Source organism: Nicotiana tabacum, chromosome 7 (assembly GCF_000715075.1).
Source record: "Nicotiana tabacum cultivar K326 chromosome 7, ASM71507v2, whole genome shotgun sequence".
In the NCBI taxonomy this organism is placed as follows: domain Eukaryota; kingdom Viridiplantae; phylum Streptophyta; class Magnoliopsida; order Solanales; family Solanaceae; genus Nicotiana; species Nicotiana tabacum.
Window position 1 is genome coordinate 52,246,550 of NC_134086.1, and position 12,548 is coordinate 52,259,097.

The window sequence follows — 12,548 nt, forward strand, 5'->3', positions numbered from 1 at the left end:
ATTTTTGCCCTATGAAAGAATTACTCCCAAAAAATTCAAAATAAAACGATTTTCCTTTGTGTGCAATTTTGAGAATTTTCGCGGCATTCTAGGATAATTATTTGTATTTGTCCATGCATGTTTATTTGTTAAATTAATAAAAAATACAAAAATATGTCACATTTGCATTTAGGATTTAATTCTACAATTAGGAGTAATTAAGTTTGCTTTACTAGAATGAAAATTACAAAAAATATGCATCGTTTGCATTTTTAGCATTCAATGTCAAATTGCGCAATTTTGTTTTAATTGGTGTTTAATTATGTATGATAAATGTTGCTAGGAATTAGTTAGTATTTTTGATAAGTTAATTTAGTTTATAACTTAATTAGAATTTTAGTTTTATTAATTAGAAAGTAAAAGAAAAGAGAGCAAAAAATAAAGAAAAATCGGAATTGGGCCTCTACCCAAACTAAATAACCCCTTATCCAACCCAAAGACCCACCGGGTCGACCCGACCCGGTCCGCCCCATAACCCCAAATGAACTAACCCCTCCTATCTTCATTTCATTTTTTCCTAACCCTAAAACTAAACCCATCCGCCCCCCTCTCTTTCTCTCCATCTTCTCCAAGCTTCCAAGCTCCCAACCATGGCTGCCACTTCTCCTTCACCATCTCCAAAACTCCAAAACACACACACACACTCACACCTCATGACCAAACGACCACCTGAAGCAGTCACTTGCTGCCGCTGCTTCATCTTCTTCTTCATCGTCATGGAGCTCGAGCTCCCATGGCCGCCTTCTTCGTCGAGCTCCATGTTCGCCACCTCCCTAGCTGCCTTCTGCTACGTCCAGCCATGGGCGACACCAAACCACCACCATCTTCCTCCTCACGACCAGCTGCTCCACCAAGCAAAACGTCGACCAGCTTCAACCACCAACGACCCTCCCCATCCGCCATTGGTGAGTTGCCATTGCTGCAGCCTCACCATCGTTACAGCCTCGCCCCAAGCTCCACCACTGTTGTTTCTTCTGCTTCACCATCCAAACGCTGTTGCTTCTTCGTCGCACAGCCCCTCCATGAATGACCACTGCCATCTCCGAGCTCCAGCCATGGACGTGGGGTTTGCTTCATCTTCTCCGTCCAAATGACCAACAGCTCCGCCAACAAACCTCCCCAGCTCACTTCTACTACTTCTGCTACGTCCAACCATGTCCATCACGTCCAAGCAAACCCCATCGCTACTGCTTCACCTTTTTCCCGTCACCTCTAGTCCAAAAACGAGACCCAACTATCTCGTTTGTTCGAGCTTTGGTCGGGGTTGTCGAAATAGTTCATACACAGTCGAGGTCGTCGAGTTGCAGTGCGTCGAGGTTGCCATTCGAACCCAATCCCTTTAATATGGTAGGATTCCGATCTATTTTGTGTTGTTGTTAGCTTTCGTTCATCTTCTGCTCAATTCTCGTTCCGGGTAAAATTAAATGTTTGGTTTATTCTGATTTTTCTTCTTCTTTGTATCGTTGCATATTTCAAGTTAGGAAGTTCAATCAGTCTTGTATAAAACTGTGGCTATTCCCATAAGCGTTTATTATTGTTATTGGTTCAAATGTTTTCGTTTTATGTATTGTTTGGTTTCCTGCTCTTTGTTGTTCATCATATGATTTCAGTTTGCATTTCGATTCAGTTAATTGTGATTCATGTTGTTTCAGTTCACTTTTGTTGTTAATATTGTTGTCTCCTTGCTCATTTATTTTGTCTAAGTTAACCAGGATTGGTTTCCAATATGGTTAACTTATTCCCATTAATCTGATATTGTATGATTCAATCTGTGTTCGTGGGATTTGTTGTATGAATTTGTTTAGAAATTGGTTATATTTGCTGTATTTTGGTTGGAATTGGTTATAGCTGATGGGGGTAGATTGGTAAATTGCAGTACTTTCAGGGGTAAAATGGTAATTTCAGTAAGGTCGGAGGGGTATTTTTAGAATTAAAAATTTGAACAATTATTTAATCTGAGTGCTCCGTCCACTAGGCATTAATAATATTAAAAATAGTACATAGTGGGGGACAAGACATGAAGTAGTGGGGGTTGATATAATTATTTAATATAGTGGGGGACAAGACATAAGTTAGTGGGGAATAATGTAGTTATTTAATATAGTGGGGGACAAAACATGTAGGCATGGGGGACAAGGGAATTAAATAAGAAAAACATTAAGTAGTGGGGGAAAGGCATGCAATTAGGAGATTATTTCGGGTTAGTGGTTCAAGACAAGAGTCTTGCTATAAATAAAAGTCATTTTGACATAGAAGGGAGGACATTTTTAGGAGAGGACATTTTTGGGGGACGATTTTTAGGAGAGGTTTTGAGAGAGGATTTTTTTTGAATGAGGAAGACATTTTTGGAAGACATTTTAGGAGAGGTTTTTAGGAGAGGTTCGAGATGCATGTCTATGACGTTGCAAATTCCTTTAAAAAATAATGAATAAGACGAGCCTCGACAAACAAGAATACATAAATTGCGGGTCCCTCAACGGATAGTTATTTCGAATGTATAGATTTCGGGATAGGCCGCATAGTGAACTTTACGGCTTTTCTCAAAATAACAACGCGTCAGTCTTTAAGCGCGTATTTAATAATGTTATTTTTCTAAATTCGGGTGCACATTTATGTGACCCAAATCCCAATCTCAACAGAGTTGAAATGTGCCAAAAACCACGGGTGCATTGATGTGACGTGGTTCGAGATGTATTTCCACGATGTTGCAATTCTTGATAAAAATAATAATAATGACAAAAGCGGTTAAAAGTTAAAATTCGCACATAGGTTCAACATGTATTAAATCAGATAATCAAGCCGAATATGATAGTTGAGCGACTGTGCTAGAACCATGGAACTCGGGAATGCCTAACACCTTCTCCCGGATTAACAGAATTCCTTATCCGGATTTCTGGTTCGCGGACTGTTAAACAGAGTCATTCTTTTCCTCGATTCGGGATTAAACCGGTGACTTGGGACACCCTAAATCTCCCAAGTGGCGACTCTGAAATAAATAAATAAATCCCGTTTCGATTGTTCTTTAATTGGAAAAACTCCTTCACCCCTCGCGGGGGCGGAAAAAGGAGGTGTGACACCCCCTAGTGGCTTGTAGGAAAAATACTTGTGAACGGTTGAATAGGCTTTGGTTTGATGGCAAGTTTCGCTTCCCATTAGGAATATGCCATCGAGCCAAAAACTATTTAACTACCCCATAGTGATTTGTCAGTTCAATATTTAAAAGTCTTATCTCTATTGATGATGTTTCTTTCGTAGTATGTTTTCTGTTGCTGCCTCATTAAAAACCTTACCAGAAAAATCTAATTGGAACAATAACTGGGCGAAGGAAAAAAGAGTGCAATACATACTTTCAGTACAAGCGTGCCCATCATCAATAATACCTTTTGAAGTGAGTCACATTCCAGTTGTTCGACAATTTGACTCCGTTTTGGTTCTCTAATTCATATGACCCTTTCTCGGCAACAACTAAAACCCGATATGGGCCTTCCTACATTAGACCCAGCTTTCTCACATTGAGCTCCCGGGTGTTTTGAGTCATTTTCCTCAAAACAAAGTCTCCCACTTTGAAATAACATTGATTAGCCCTCCGGTTATAGTAACTTTGCATTCTTTGTTTCTGGGCCATCATCCTTATGTGCGCCAAGTCCTAATGCTTCGTTGTTTGTTTCTTCATCCACATGAAAGTACTACAAAGTCGGTTCTCCTATTTCCACTAGGAACAGAGCTTCTGTACCATATACGAGAGAGAAAGGTGTCTCTCCCGTACTCGACTTGGTCATCGTCTGGTACGCCCCTAACACTCCTGATAACTCTTCAGGCTACTTGCCCTTGGCTGATTCCAACCTCTTTTTGAGGTTTTAAATAATCACCTTATTGGTTGACTCCACCTTCCCATTTGCGCTCGGATGGTATGGCGAAGATGTGATTCTTTTAATTTCCATGTCTTCAAAAAAATTTGTGACCTTGGAGCCTATGAACTGTGGCCCATTGTCGTAGGTAATCTCTTTTGGTATTCCGAACCAACAAATTATGTTTACCCACAAACAATCGACCACTTCACGCTCACTGATTTTTTGGTAAGGAAATTCTTCAACCATTTAGTAAAATAATCAGTTAAAATAAAAAGAAACCTTACCTTTTCGGGACCCAATGGTAGTGGCCCGATCCATCCCCTATTTCATAAATGGCCATGGGGCAGTATTGGATGCAAAAGTTCTGTCGGTTGGTGCACCAACTGTGCGCGGCACTGACACTTGTCGCATTTCAGAACAAATACCTTCGCTTCTTGCTCCATCCGGGGCCAATAGTATCTAGCCCTAATTAATTTTTGGACCAATGAATTTGCACCAATATGGTTCCCGCAAATTCCTTCATTAACCTCTCTCAAGATGTTGTCAGTCTCAAAGGCTCCTAATCATCGGGCCAATGGGCCTTGGAACGACCTTTTATATAACTGCCCTCCCCAAAAGCTGTAACGAGCTTCTTTGGTGCGGAGTGCCTCAGATGACTTCGGGTATTCGGGAAACTTTTCGTGCTCAAAGAAATTGATGATCTCATTTCTCCAGTCCCAGACTAGTTTGGTTGTATTTACTTCGCAATAACTGTCCATATCCAGCACCGAATGCATGAGTTGTACGACAGTATCGGAATATGATCCCTTCATCTCTGTGGACGATCCCAAGTTGGCCAATGCATCCGATTCTATGTTTTCTTCTCTCGGGATGTGGGTGATCGACCACTCTTGGAACCCTGTGAGCAAAGTTTGAACTTTAATCAAATATCATTGCATGTGATCCTCCTTTGTATCAAAGATCTCGTAAACTCGGTTTAGCACCAGCTACGAATCAAATTTGATTTCTATGACCTCGGAGCCAAGTCTCCGGGTCAATTAGAGTCCTGCAATTAATGCCTCATACTCGACTTCATTGTTAGTCAAAGAAACAGTATAACCTGTCTCAGGGTTTCTCCCGAAGGCGTGATTAGGATCACCCCAAGCCCGGACCCTTTCACATTGGAAGCTCTATCCGTGAACAGGGTCCAAACTCTTGATGTCTTTTGCGACACCATCACCACTTCTTTTACTGCCAAAGGTAGTAGCCCGAAACTGAAATCGGCCACGAAGTCGTCCAAAACTTGTGATTTGATCGTAGTCCTAGGCTTATTCTCAATATCAAATTTACTAATTTCAACTGCCCATTTGGCCAACCTACCATGAAGACTCAAGTTCACGAAGGACATTCCGCAAGGGAAAGTTTGTCACGACGACTATAGGGTGGCATTGAAAGTGAGGCCTAAGATTTTGAGAGGCGAATACGAGAGCTAAGGCCAATTTTTTGAGGTGCGGATAACGAGTTTTTGCACCGTCAAAATTTTGCTAACATAATAGATAGGAGATTGTGTACTTTCATCCTCCCAGACTAGAACGGCACTTACTGCTACCTCCGAGACCGCTAAGTATATTAGCAATTGTTTGTCTACCTTCGATTTTGATAGTAACAGAGGGATCGATTGATATCATTTCAGGTCTTTTAGTCCCTGCTGGCATTATGGAGTTCATTCAAAGTTCTTTTTGTTCTTCTTCAGAAGTGAGAAGAAGTGATGACTTTTTATCGAAGACCGAAAAATGAACCCGCTTGGAGCGGCCAATCTTCCGATTAGCCTTTGGACTTCTTTTATGCTTGTCAGCTGGTCTGGGATATCCTCAATGTCTTTGATCTTATTGGAATTGACTTCGATCTCTCTTTGTGGCACCAAGAAACCTAAACATTTACCGAAGCTAACTCCGAATGTGTATTTTTCTAGGTTGAGCTTCATGTTGTGCTTCCTTAGGATGTCGAATGTTTCCTGGAGGTATTTTAAATGGTCACTTGTATTCAAAGACTTGACCAGCACATCATCAATGAACACTTCAAATTTTTACCTATTTGTTTTTCAAACAACTTGTTCACGAGCCTCTAATAAGTGGCTCCGGCATTTTTGAGCCCGAAGGGCATTATATTATAACAATATGTGCCGAAGTTCTTTATGAACAAAAAAAATTCTTGATCTTTAGGGTTCATCATAATTTTATTGTACCCGGAATAGGCATCAAGGAAACTCATTAACTCATGACCAGCCGTGACGTCAATCATTTGATCGATGTTTGGAAGTGGGAACGAGTCTTTCGGGCACGCCTTATTCAAGTTCTTGTAATCTACACAAATTCAAAATTTATTATTCTTTTTCGGAACAATAACTACATTAGCTAACCAGTTGGGATACTTTTCCTCCCAGATTGAACCGATGTCAAGTAATCGAGTCACCTCTTCTTTGGCAAACATGTTTCTGACCTCAACTATCGGGTGCTTTTTCTTCCTTACCAGTGAGATAATTGGGTCCAAGCTTAGCTTGTGCACGACCACCTCTACCGGGATACTTGTCATATCCACATGCGACCATGCAAAAAAATCAATGTTAGGTTTAAGAAAATTAGTAAAACTTGACATGAGCTCGGAGTTGAGGCCTGTCCCAGGTGGAATTTTCTCTCCAGGAATTTTTTGAACAAAACCACTTGTTTGAGTTCTTCTGCCATGGACTTGGTCGTGTCTATATCGTCTGGTACCTTAAAATATCTTGGTACCTGGTAGGATTCCGATGGCTCCCCCATTTGTCATCTTCATTCGGTTCGGGAGCGGTTGTTGATTCCTATAATTGCTATGTGTCGAGTTCCTTCCCTTTACCGGTGGAAACCGATACCGCATTCATTTCCCTTCCTACCGGTTGATCCCCTCTTATTTGTTTGATTCCATCTAGAGTCGGGAATTTTAATATTTGGTGGTATGTTGATGGAACGACTTTCATCTCATGTAACCATGGTCTACCGAGAATTATGTTGTAGCCTATGTCGCCGTTCCACCACTTCAAATAAGGTGGTCTTCGTGACCCTTTCGGCATTCGTAGGTAGCAAGATCTCCCCAGGTCGTTACACCTGCTAAGTTAAATCCGGTGTGGAGTTTTGTCGCCTGAATGATGCTTCCGGTTAGCTTGGCTTGTTCTAGCACTATCCATTGAATGATGTTGGTTGAACTTCCAGGGTCAACCAAAATACGTTTAATCTTGAAATCTAAAACGTTAAGAGAAATTACCAGGGCATCATTGTGCGTTAGAAGAAGTCCATTCGTGTCTTCTTCCATAAAGGTGATGTCATCTTCAGAGACTTTCCGGAGTCTTTTGCTATGAGTCATTGATACCTTTGTCTTCTTAGATGCCGAGAAAGTTACATTATTGATCTTGTTCCCCCCAAAAATCATGTTGATAGTTAACCGAGGAGGCTCTTCTCCTATCTTCAGTGGTTCTGCATTGTCTCGGCTGCAGCCATAATTGCTCTTGGCCTGGTCGCTTAAGAATTCCCTAAGATGGCCATTTTTCAATAGTGTTTCTACCTCATCGCGCAGATGTCGGAAGTTCCCAGTTCGATGGCCATTAGACCCATGATATTCACACCATAAATTAGGATCCCTCTGGCTGGGATCAAATCTCATCGGCCTTGGGAACCGTGCTTCCTTGATATTCTTCATCGCCGATACCAGCTCCACTCTGCTGACATTGAAATTATATTCAGACAGCCTGGGATAACTGGAATCCCAAATAATATTTACCTCTTTGTCCTGCAACAGCCTGTTGTTCTGGCTGCGGTCAATCATTCTATCGGGGGCGAAGCTATCCACCGACCGGAACCCGTTGCTATTGCGTCCTTTGGTCCTCTCGTAGGGCAATAAACGGCCCTTAGAAGACTGCCTATTTGCATCAAAATCATCTTTTGATTTATCCCTGTTCTTTTCTCGATTCTGACCTTTGATTGATACCGAAAACCCGAGCAGATCATCTTCTATCCTTATATTTGATTCGTGCGGTTATGGACATTAGCCCATGTGATTTCTTGGACCTCGAGCAAGCTTTCTTTCATCTTTTGGGAGGCTTCGGAGCTCCTCAAGTTAAACCCTTTAGTAAATGCCACATTTGCTCATTTATCTGGCACGACTGGTAACAACATCCTCTCTTTCTGGAACATGATCACGAACTCGCGCAGCAACTCGGACTCTCCTTGCAAAATTCTGAATATGACTGCCTTTCGGTCCTGGACCTTTCTGGCCCCGACATGGGCCTTGATGAAAGAAGAGCATTTCAAAGGAATCGATTGAGTGTTCGGGTAGGAGTAAATACCATGTCAAGGCCCCATCGTGAGGGTTTCTCCGAATTTCTTTAGCAGGACAAACTCAATTTCATGTTGATACAAGTCATTTCCTTTCACTGTTGTTGTATAAGTTGTGATGTGCTCCTAAGGGTCTGAAGTCCCATCATACTTTGGTATGTCCGGCATTTTGAACCACTTCAAAATCAATTCTGGTGTTCAGCTCGATTTGAACGGCAGTTGAGTGTACTTCTTCAAGTTTGGGCCCTTCAATACTGGTGGTGAGCCCGGAATTTGGTCCATTCGAGCGCAAAACTTTTTTGCGTCCCATCCACTCGTTTATTTCCCTCATGAATCCAATGAATTCGATTTTGAAGGGATCATTGCCGTTGTCGTTACTGGATCCGTTGTCGATCCCCTCGGTGTTGTTGAAGCCAACTTCTTCCCTCGGGGTGTTGTTATCAACCCTTTGAGCTATTTGATTTGCGGGAGTGCCGGGAGGAACATGGCCTCTTCCATCCACATTGTTGGTGGCACTTGACAATGCCTGTTTTAGTTCCATTATGGCCTGGTCTTGCCTTGAGAGATGGCTCATGATGGCCCTTTGCTGCTCCTTCAGATCCTTACTGTTTTCATAACGTGCTCATCCTCAGCGTCATCAGGAGTTGTCTCCCGCACATGTCGGGGATAACGCCCGCCATGGACCGGAGCTGCTATGTCCTCCTCGTTGCGGGTGTTACTGATAGAATCTTCATGTTAAGGCAGATTTTCTTGCACCTCAATGTGGTGTGTGATGTTGACATCATTAGCTGTTTTTTTTTTTTTGCTATGAAATAAAGAATCAAACAAGTTAGTAATAGATATAAGGACCAACTCAATTACGCAGCTGTCTAAGCCCCACAGTGGGCGCCAAACTATTTACCCGTAAAATAATATAATTGAATTTGTTGCATGGTTTATAGACAAGCGAATTGATTTGGTCCGACAATGATAAATAAAATAAATGAAAAGTATAAGAATTAGCGTTGCAATCCAAATAAACAACAAATAGCCTGGTTCGGGGAGCGAGGCTTCCGAAGATAGTAATAAGAACAATGTTAGACAGAAAATAACGTATTATTTAGCTTGAGAATAATGTGTAGCATAAGTTTTGCCAGAGATTTCGTGTGTTATAATGGTTGTTGAAGTCACTATTTATAGCTTTACCAAGAAAACAAGGTCCTAGGATCAAGCCCATCTTAAATGACAATAATGGAGGCCATTGATGGATATGTAACGGCAGGCCATGAATGCCAAAATTCTCTGCAACGGCTGTGTATTTAATAGAGAGAAATATTCTTCATTAAATGTCATCTGGTGACTTCTGTTGATTATGTTCCTTTCGGGACCTACCCGGTCCCAACTAAAGTTGTTGTCCTCGGACTTAGTTTCCACTCGCTTCATTTTCTGTCTGCCTTCGATTCTACGTATCACACTATCATTCAAGCATTTAATAGAAACCGATTTTACCTTATACATTAACTATTTGATGCTCGAAATTTGTGGATTCGACTAAAAATTTGTGTATATATGCTCACGAAGGTGGTAAATCTCTATATATCAAATTGTTCTTCATTTTTTAAAATTCAAACCCAAAACTTTTGATTAAAGAGGAAAGGATTCGGACCGTCCCACCCCACCTACTCCATGATTAAACTTCCTTGTTTGGAGATAGGAAAGGTAAATAGTAAACAAAGAGTGACAAAAGAACATAGAATATTGCACTCTTACTTTTTTTCTTTCAGAGTTGGAAAATGGAGGGGTGGACTATCCAAGGCGAAGACATTAATTATTTATGTGACATAGATATATTAACAAACTTAATATCGTTGTCCATATTTTCAACTAAATATAAGAATTAAAACTTACGATACTTGCCAAATTTGAGTAAAATTGAACCAACAAGAATATTCCAAAGTAGAGAGGCTGACATGTGTGCATACTTTCGTAATAGCATTACTCCCACCTTTTCTTGATAGGGAAAATATTTTTCTTTAATTAAAAGAAAATATGTTTATAAGAAAAATGTTTTTCAAATATTTAAGTCAACCAAATATGAAAATATTAGAAAATATTTTTCAAAAAATGTTTTCCTTCGTACCAAACACACCCTTGAATTTGCAAGTTTCAACTTGAAAACACGTCTTAAAATTTGCGCGCAAAAAACATATAACAATCAAAAGTTGTGGTATGAATCAATATCTTTTACACCGAAAATTAATGCATCTATAACCAAGTGTACATATCTAGTGTGTGTGTATAATTATTTCTAAGCAAATAAAACGTTTCTTGCTTTCCAACAAAGTTATCCTGAACAGAATATAATCACTTCATCAATATGGTAGAATTTAAATATAATATACATACAATGATAATATTAAAAGAACTAAGGAGAATGCATTACTTGAAGTTTTGGCCATCTTCCGAATTAGAGTAAAAGTAAAATAAACACAATATTTCTACTTACATTTAAAGTTCAAACTAATTTACGTAGAAGCAACATCACTCCTCCGCCTCCACCCCCAAAAAGGGGGTGTGGGGGGGGGGCATGCATGGCTTAGTTTTCTCCAGCTATAAATCCTACAAAATTTTATGCACATTCCAAAAACATCAACTCCCCATTTGCTAAAAAAACATAACAACTAAAGTCATCTTCCTTTTAGCTCAGTCGAGTAGCTTATTCAGACGTTGTGAACTCCTTTTGCCTTTGCAATACCAGCGCACCAACTAAACCCTAAAAACACCCAAAAAAACATGGCAAAATCTAGCTCTAGCCTGAAGGCCAAGACCTTAAATAGCATTGGCAATCTCATTAGAGTTCTCCCAACAGGAACAGTCTTCATTTACCAATTCCTAAACCCTATTCTCACAAACGATGGCCATTGCACCGTTGTCAACAAATACCTCTCTGGAATCCTCATTGCCCTTTGTGGCTTCTCTTGTGCGTTTTCTTGCTTCACCGATAGTTACATCGATAACGACGGCGCCACTCATTATGGCATAGCCACAATGAAGGGACTCTGGCCAACAACTTCAGCAGTTGATACAACAACTTATAAAATTAGCGTTGGTGACTTTGCTCATGCATTTTTTACTGTGATTGTTTTTGGGGTTGTGACTATTTTGGATAGGAACACTGTGGATTGCTTCTTTCCATCGTTCGAATCGACGCAGAAAATGTTGCTTATGGTGTTTCCACCAGCAATTGGTGCCATTTCTAGTGTTGTGTTTGTGGTGTTTCCTAATAAACGTCATGGCATAGGGTACCCTAGTCAAGATGAATCAAGCTCAAAGTAAAAAGATTTTATATTATTGGCTTAAAAATATTTTGTATTTATGATTTGATTGAGTGGTGTGCTATTGAGAAAAGTTTTTCTTTCCTTTTTTTTTTTTGGTCTTTTTTTCTTCTTCTTCAATCAAGTGAATAATTCTTTGAATGTCGTGACATAAGGTGTATATATACATGATGTAAATCAAGAAATGGATATTACAAGGTTTGGGGTTTACTTTGTTGGATTTACGATGAGCTTATGATCTTGTAAGTGTTTGAATTCTCAGTTTATTTTTTATATTGAAACGTGATGTCTAATCGAGCAAAAATCATATATATCAATGTAGCTAAAAAAACATTGTTAGCTTATCGCATTTGTATCTTCCATGCTTTTCGATATCATTCTTATAGTAATAATGTGATATTACATTGAAACAAAATTTACATTTAAATCGGCAAATATGTAAATATATATATATATATATATATATATATATATATATATATATATATATATATATATATATATATATATATATATAGAGAGAGAGAGAGAGAGAGAGAGAGAGAGAGAGATCCTCAAGTAGATAAACTCTATTTGTAAAATTATGAAGAAAACATGAAAACCTAAATAAATCTTTTGCAGCAGCTTCCAAATACTTATTCTTCCATTAGCATTAAATTTCTTTATAAATTAAAGTATTATTGAAACAGATAATTAGAAGTGTTCGCAACAAATTTTCGTAAGACAAAAAATAAACTGCAACAAAAATAATATGAAGAAAAAGAGATTTTATTGATAAATATTTGTGAGTACAATTCTATGTATCCCTTGATTCTCCTCTCTAAAATTCTCCATGATTCGAGGGCTTGAGAAGCATCTTTCTCGAATGTAGGATGATGCACACCTCCTTGTGATGTATTTAATCGCCAAGAACGTCGAGCAACACTTTGTTGTTATAGGTTGATCTCCGGGAAGAACTCCGTTGATCACTCCTTTGTTGAAGAACTAAGCACTTGATGATTGAT

At 39.5% G+C, this 12,548-nt stretch overlaps 2 protein-coding genes across 2 annotated transcripts; one reads left to right on the forward strand and one right to left on the reverse strand.

Annotated features, from left to right (window-relative positions):
- Nucleotides 1-6,938: 6,938 nt before the first annotated feature.
- LOC142162088 (uncharacterized) lies at nt 6,939-7,721 on the reverse strand. Its single transcript, XM_075218395.1, has one exon. The coding sequence runs from the start codon at nt 7,719-7,721 to the stop codon at nt 6,939-6,941; it is 783 nt and encodes a 260-aa protein (XP_075074496.1).
- A 3,137-nt stretch (nt 7,722-10,858) lies between these two features.
- On the forward strand, nt 10,859-11,768 carry LOC107796653 (protein DMP2-like). The gene has a single exon (XM_016619442.2). It carries the CDS (start codon nt 11,003-11,005, stop codon nt 11,543-11,545), a length of 543 nt encoding a protein of 180 aa, XP_016474928.1. The 5' UTR covers nt 10,859-11,002; the 3' UTR covers nt 11,546-11,768.
- Nucleotides 11,769-12,548: the final 780 nt, after the last annotated feature.

Coding starts and splice junctions, on each gene's coding strand:
- LOC142162088 (XM_075218395.1), bottom strand. CDS start 7,721: ATGATTGACCGCAGCCAGAACAACAGGCTGTTGCAGGACAAAGAGGTA.
- LOC107796653 (XM_016619442.2), top strand. CDS start 11,003: ATGGCAAAATCTAGCTCTAGCCTGAAGGCCAAGACCTTAAATAGCATT.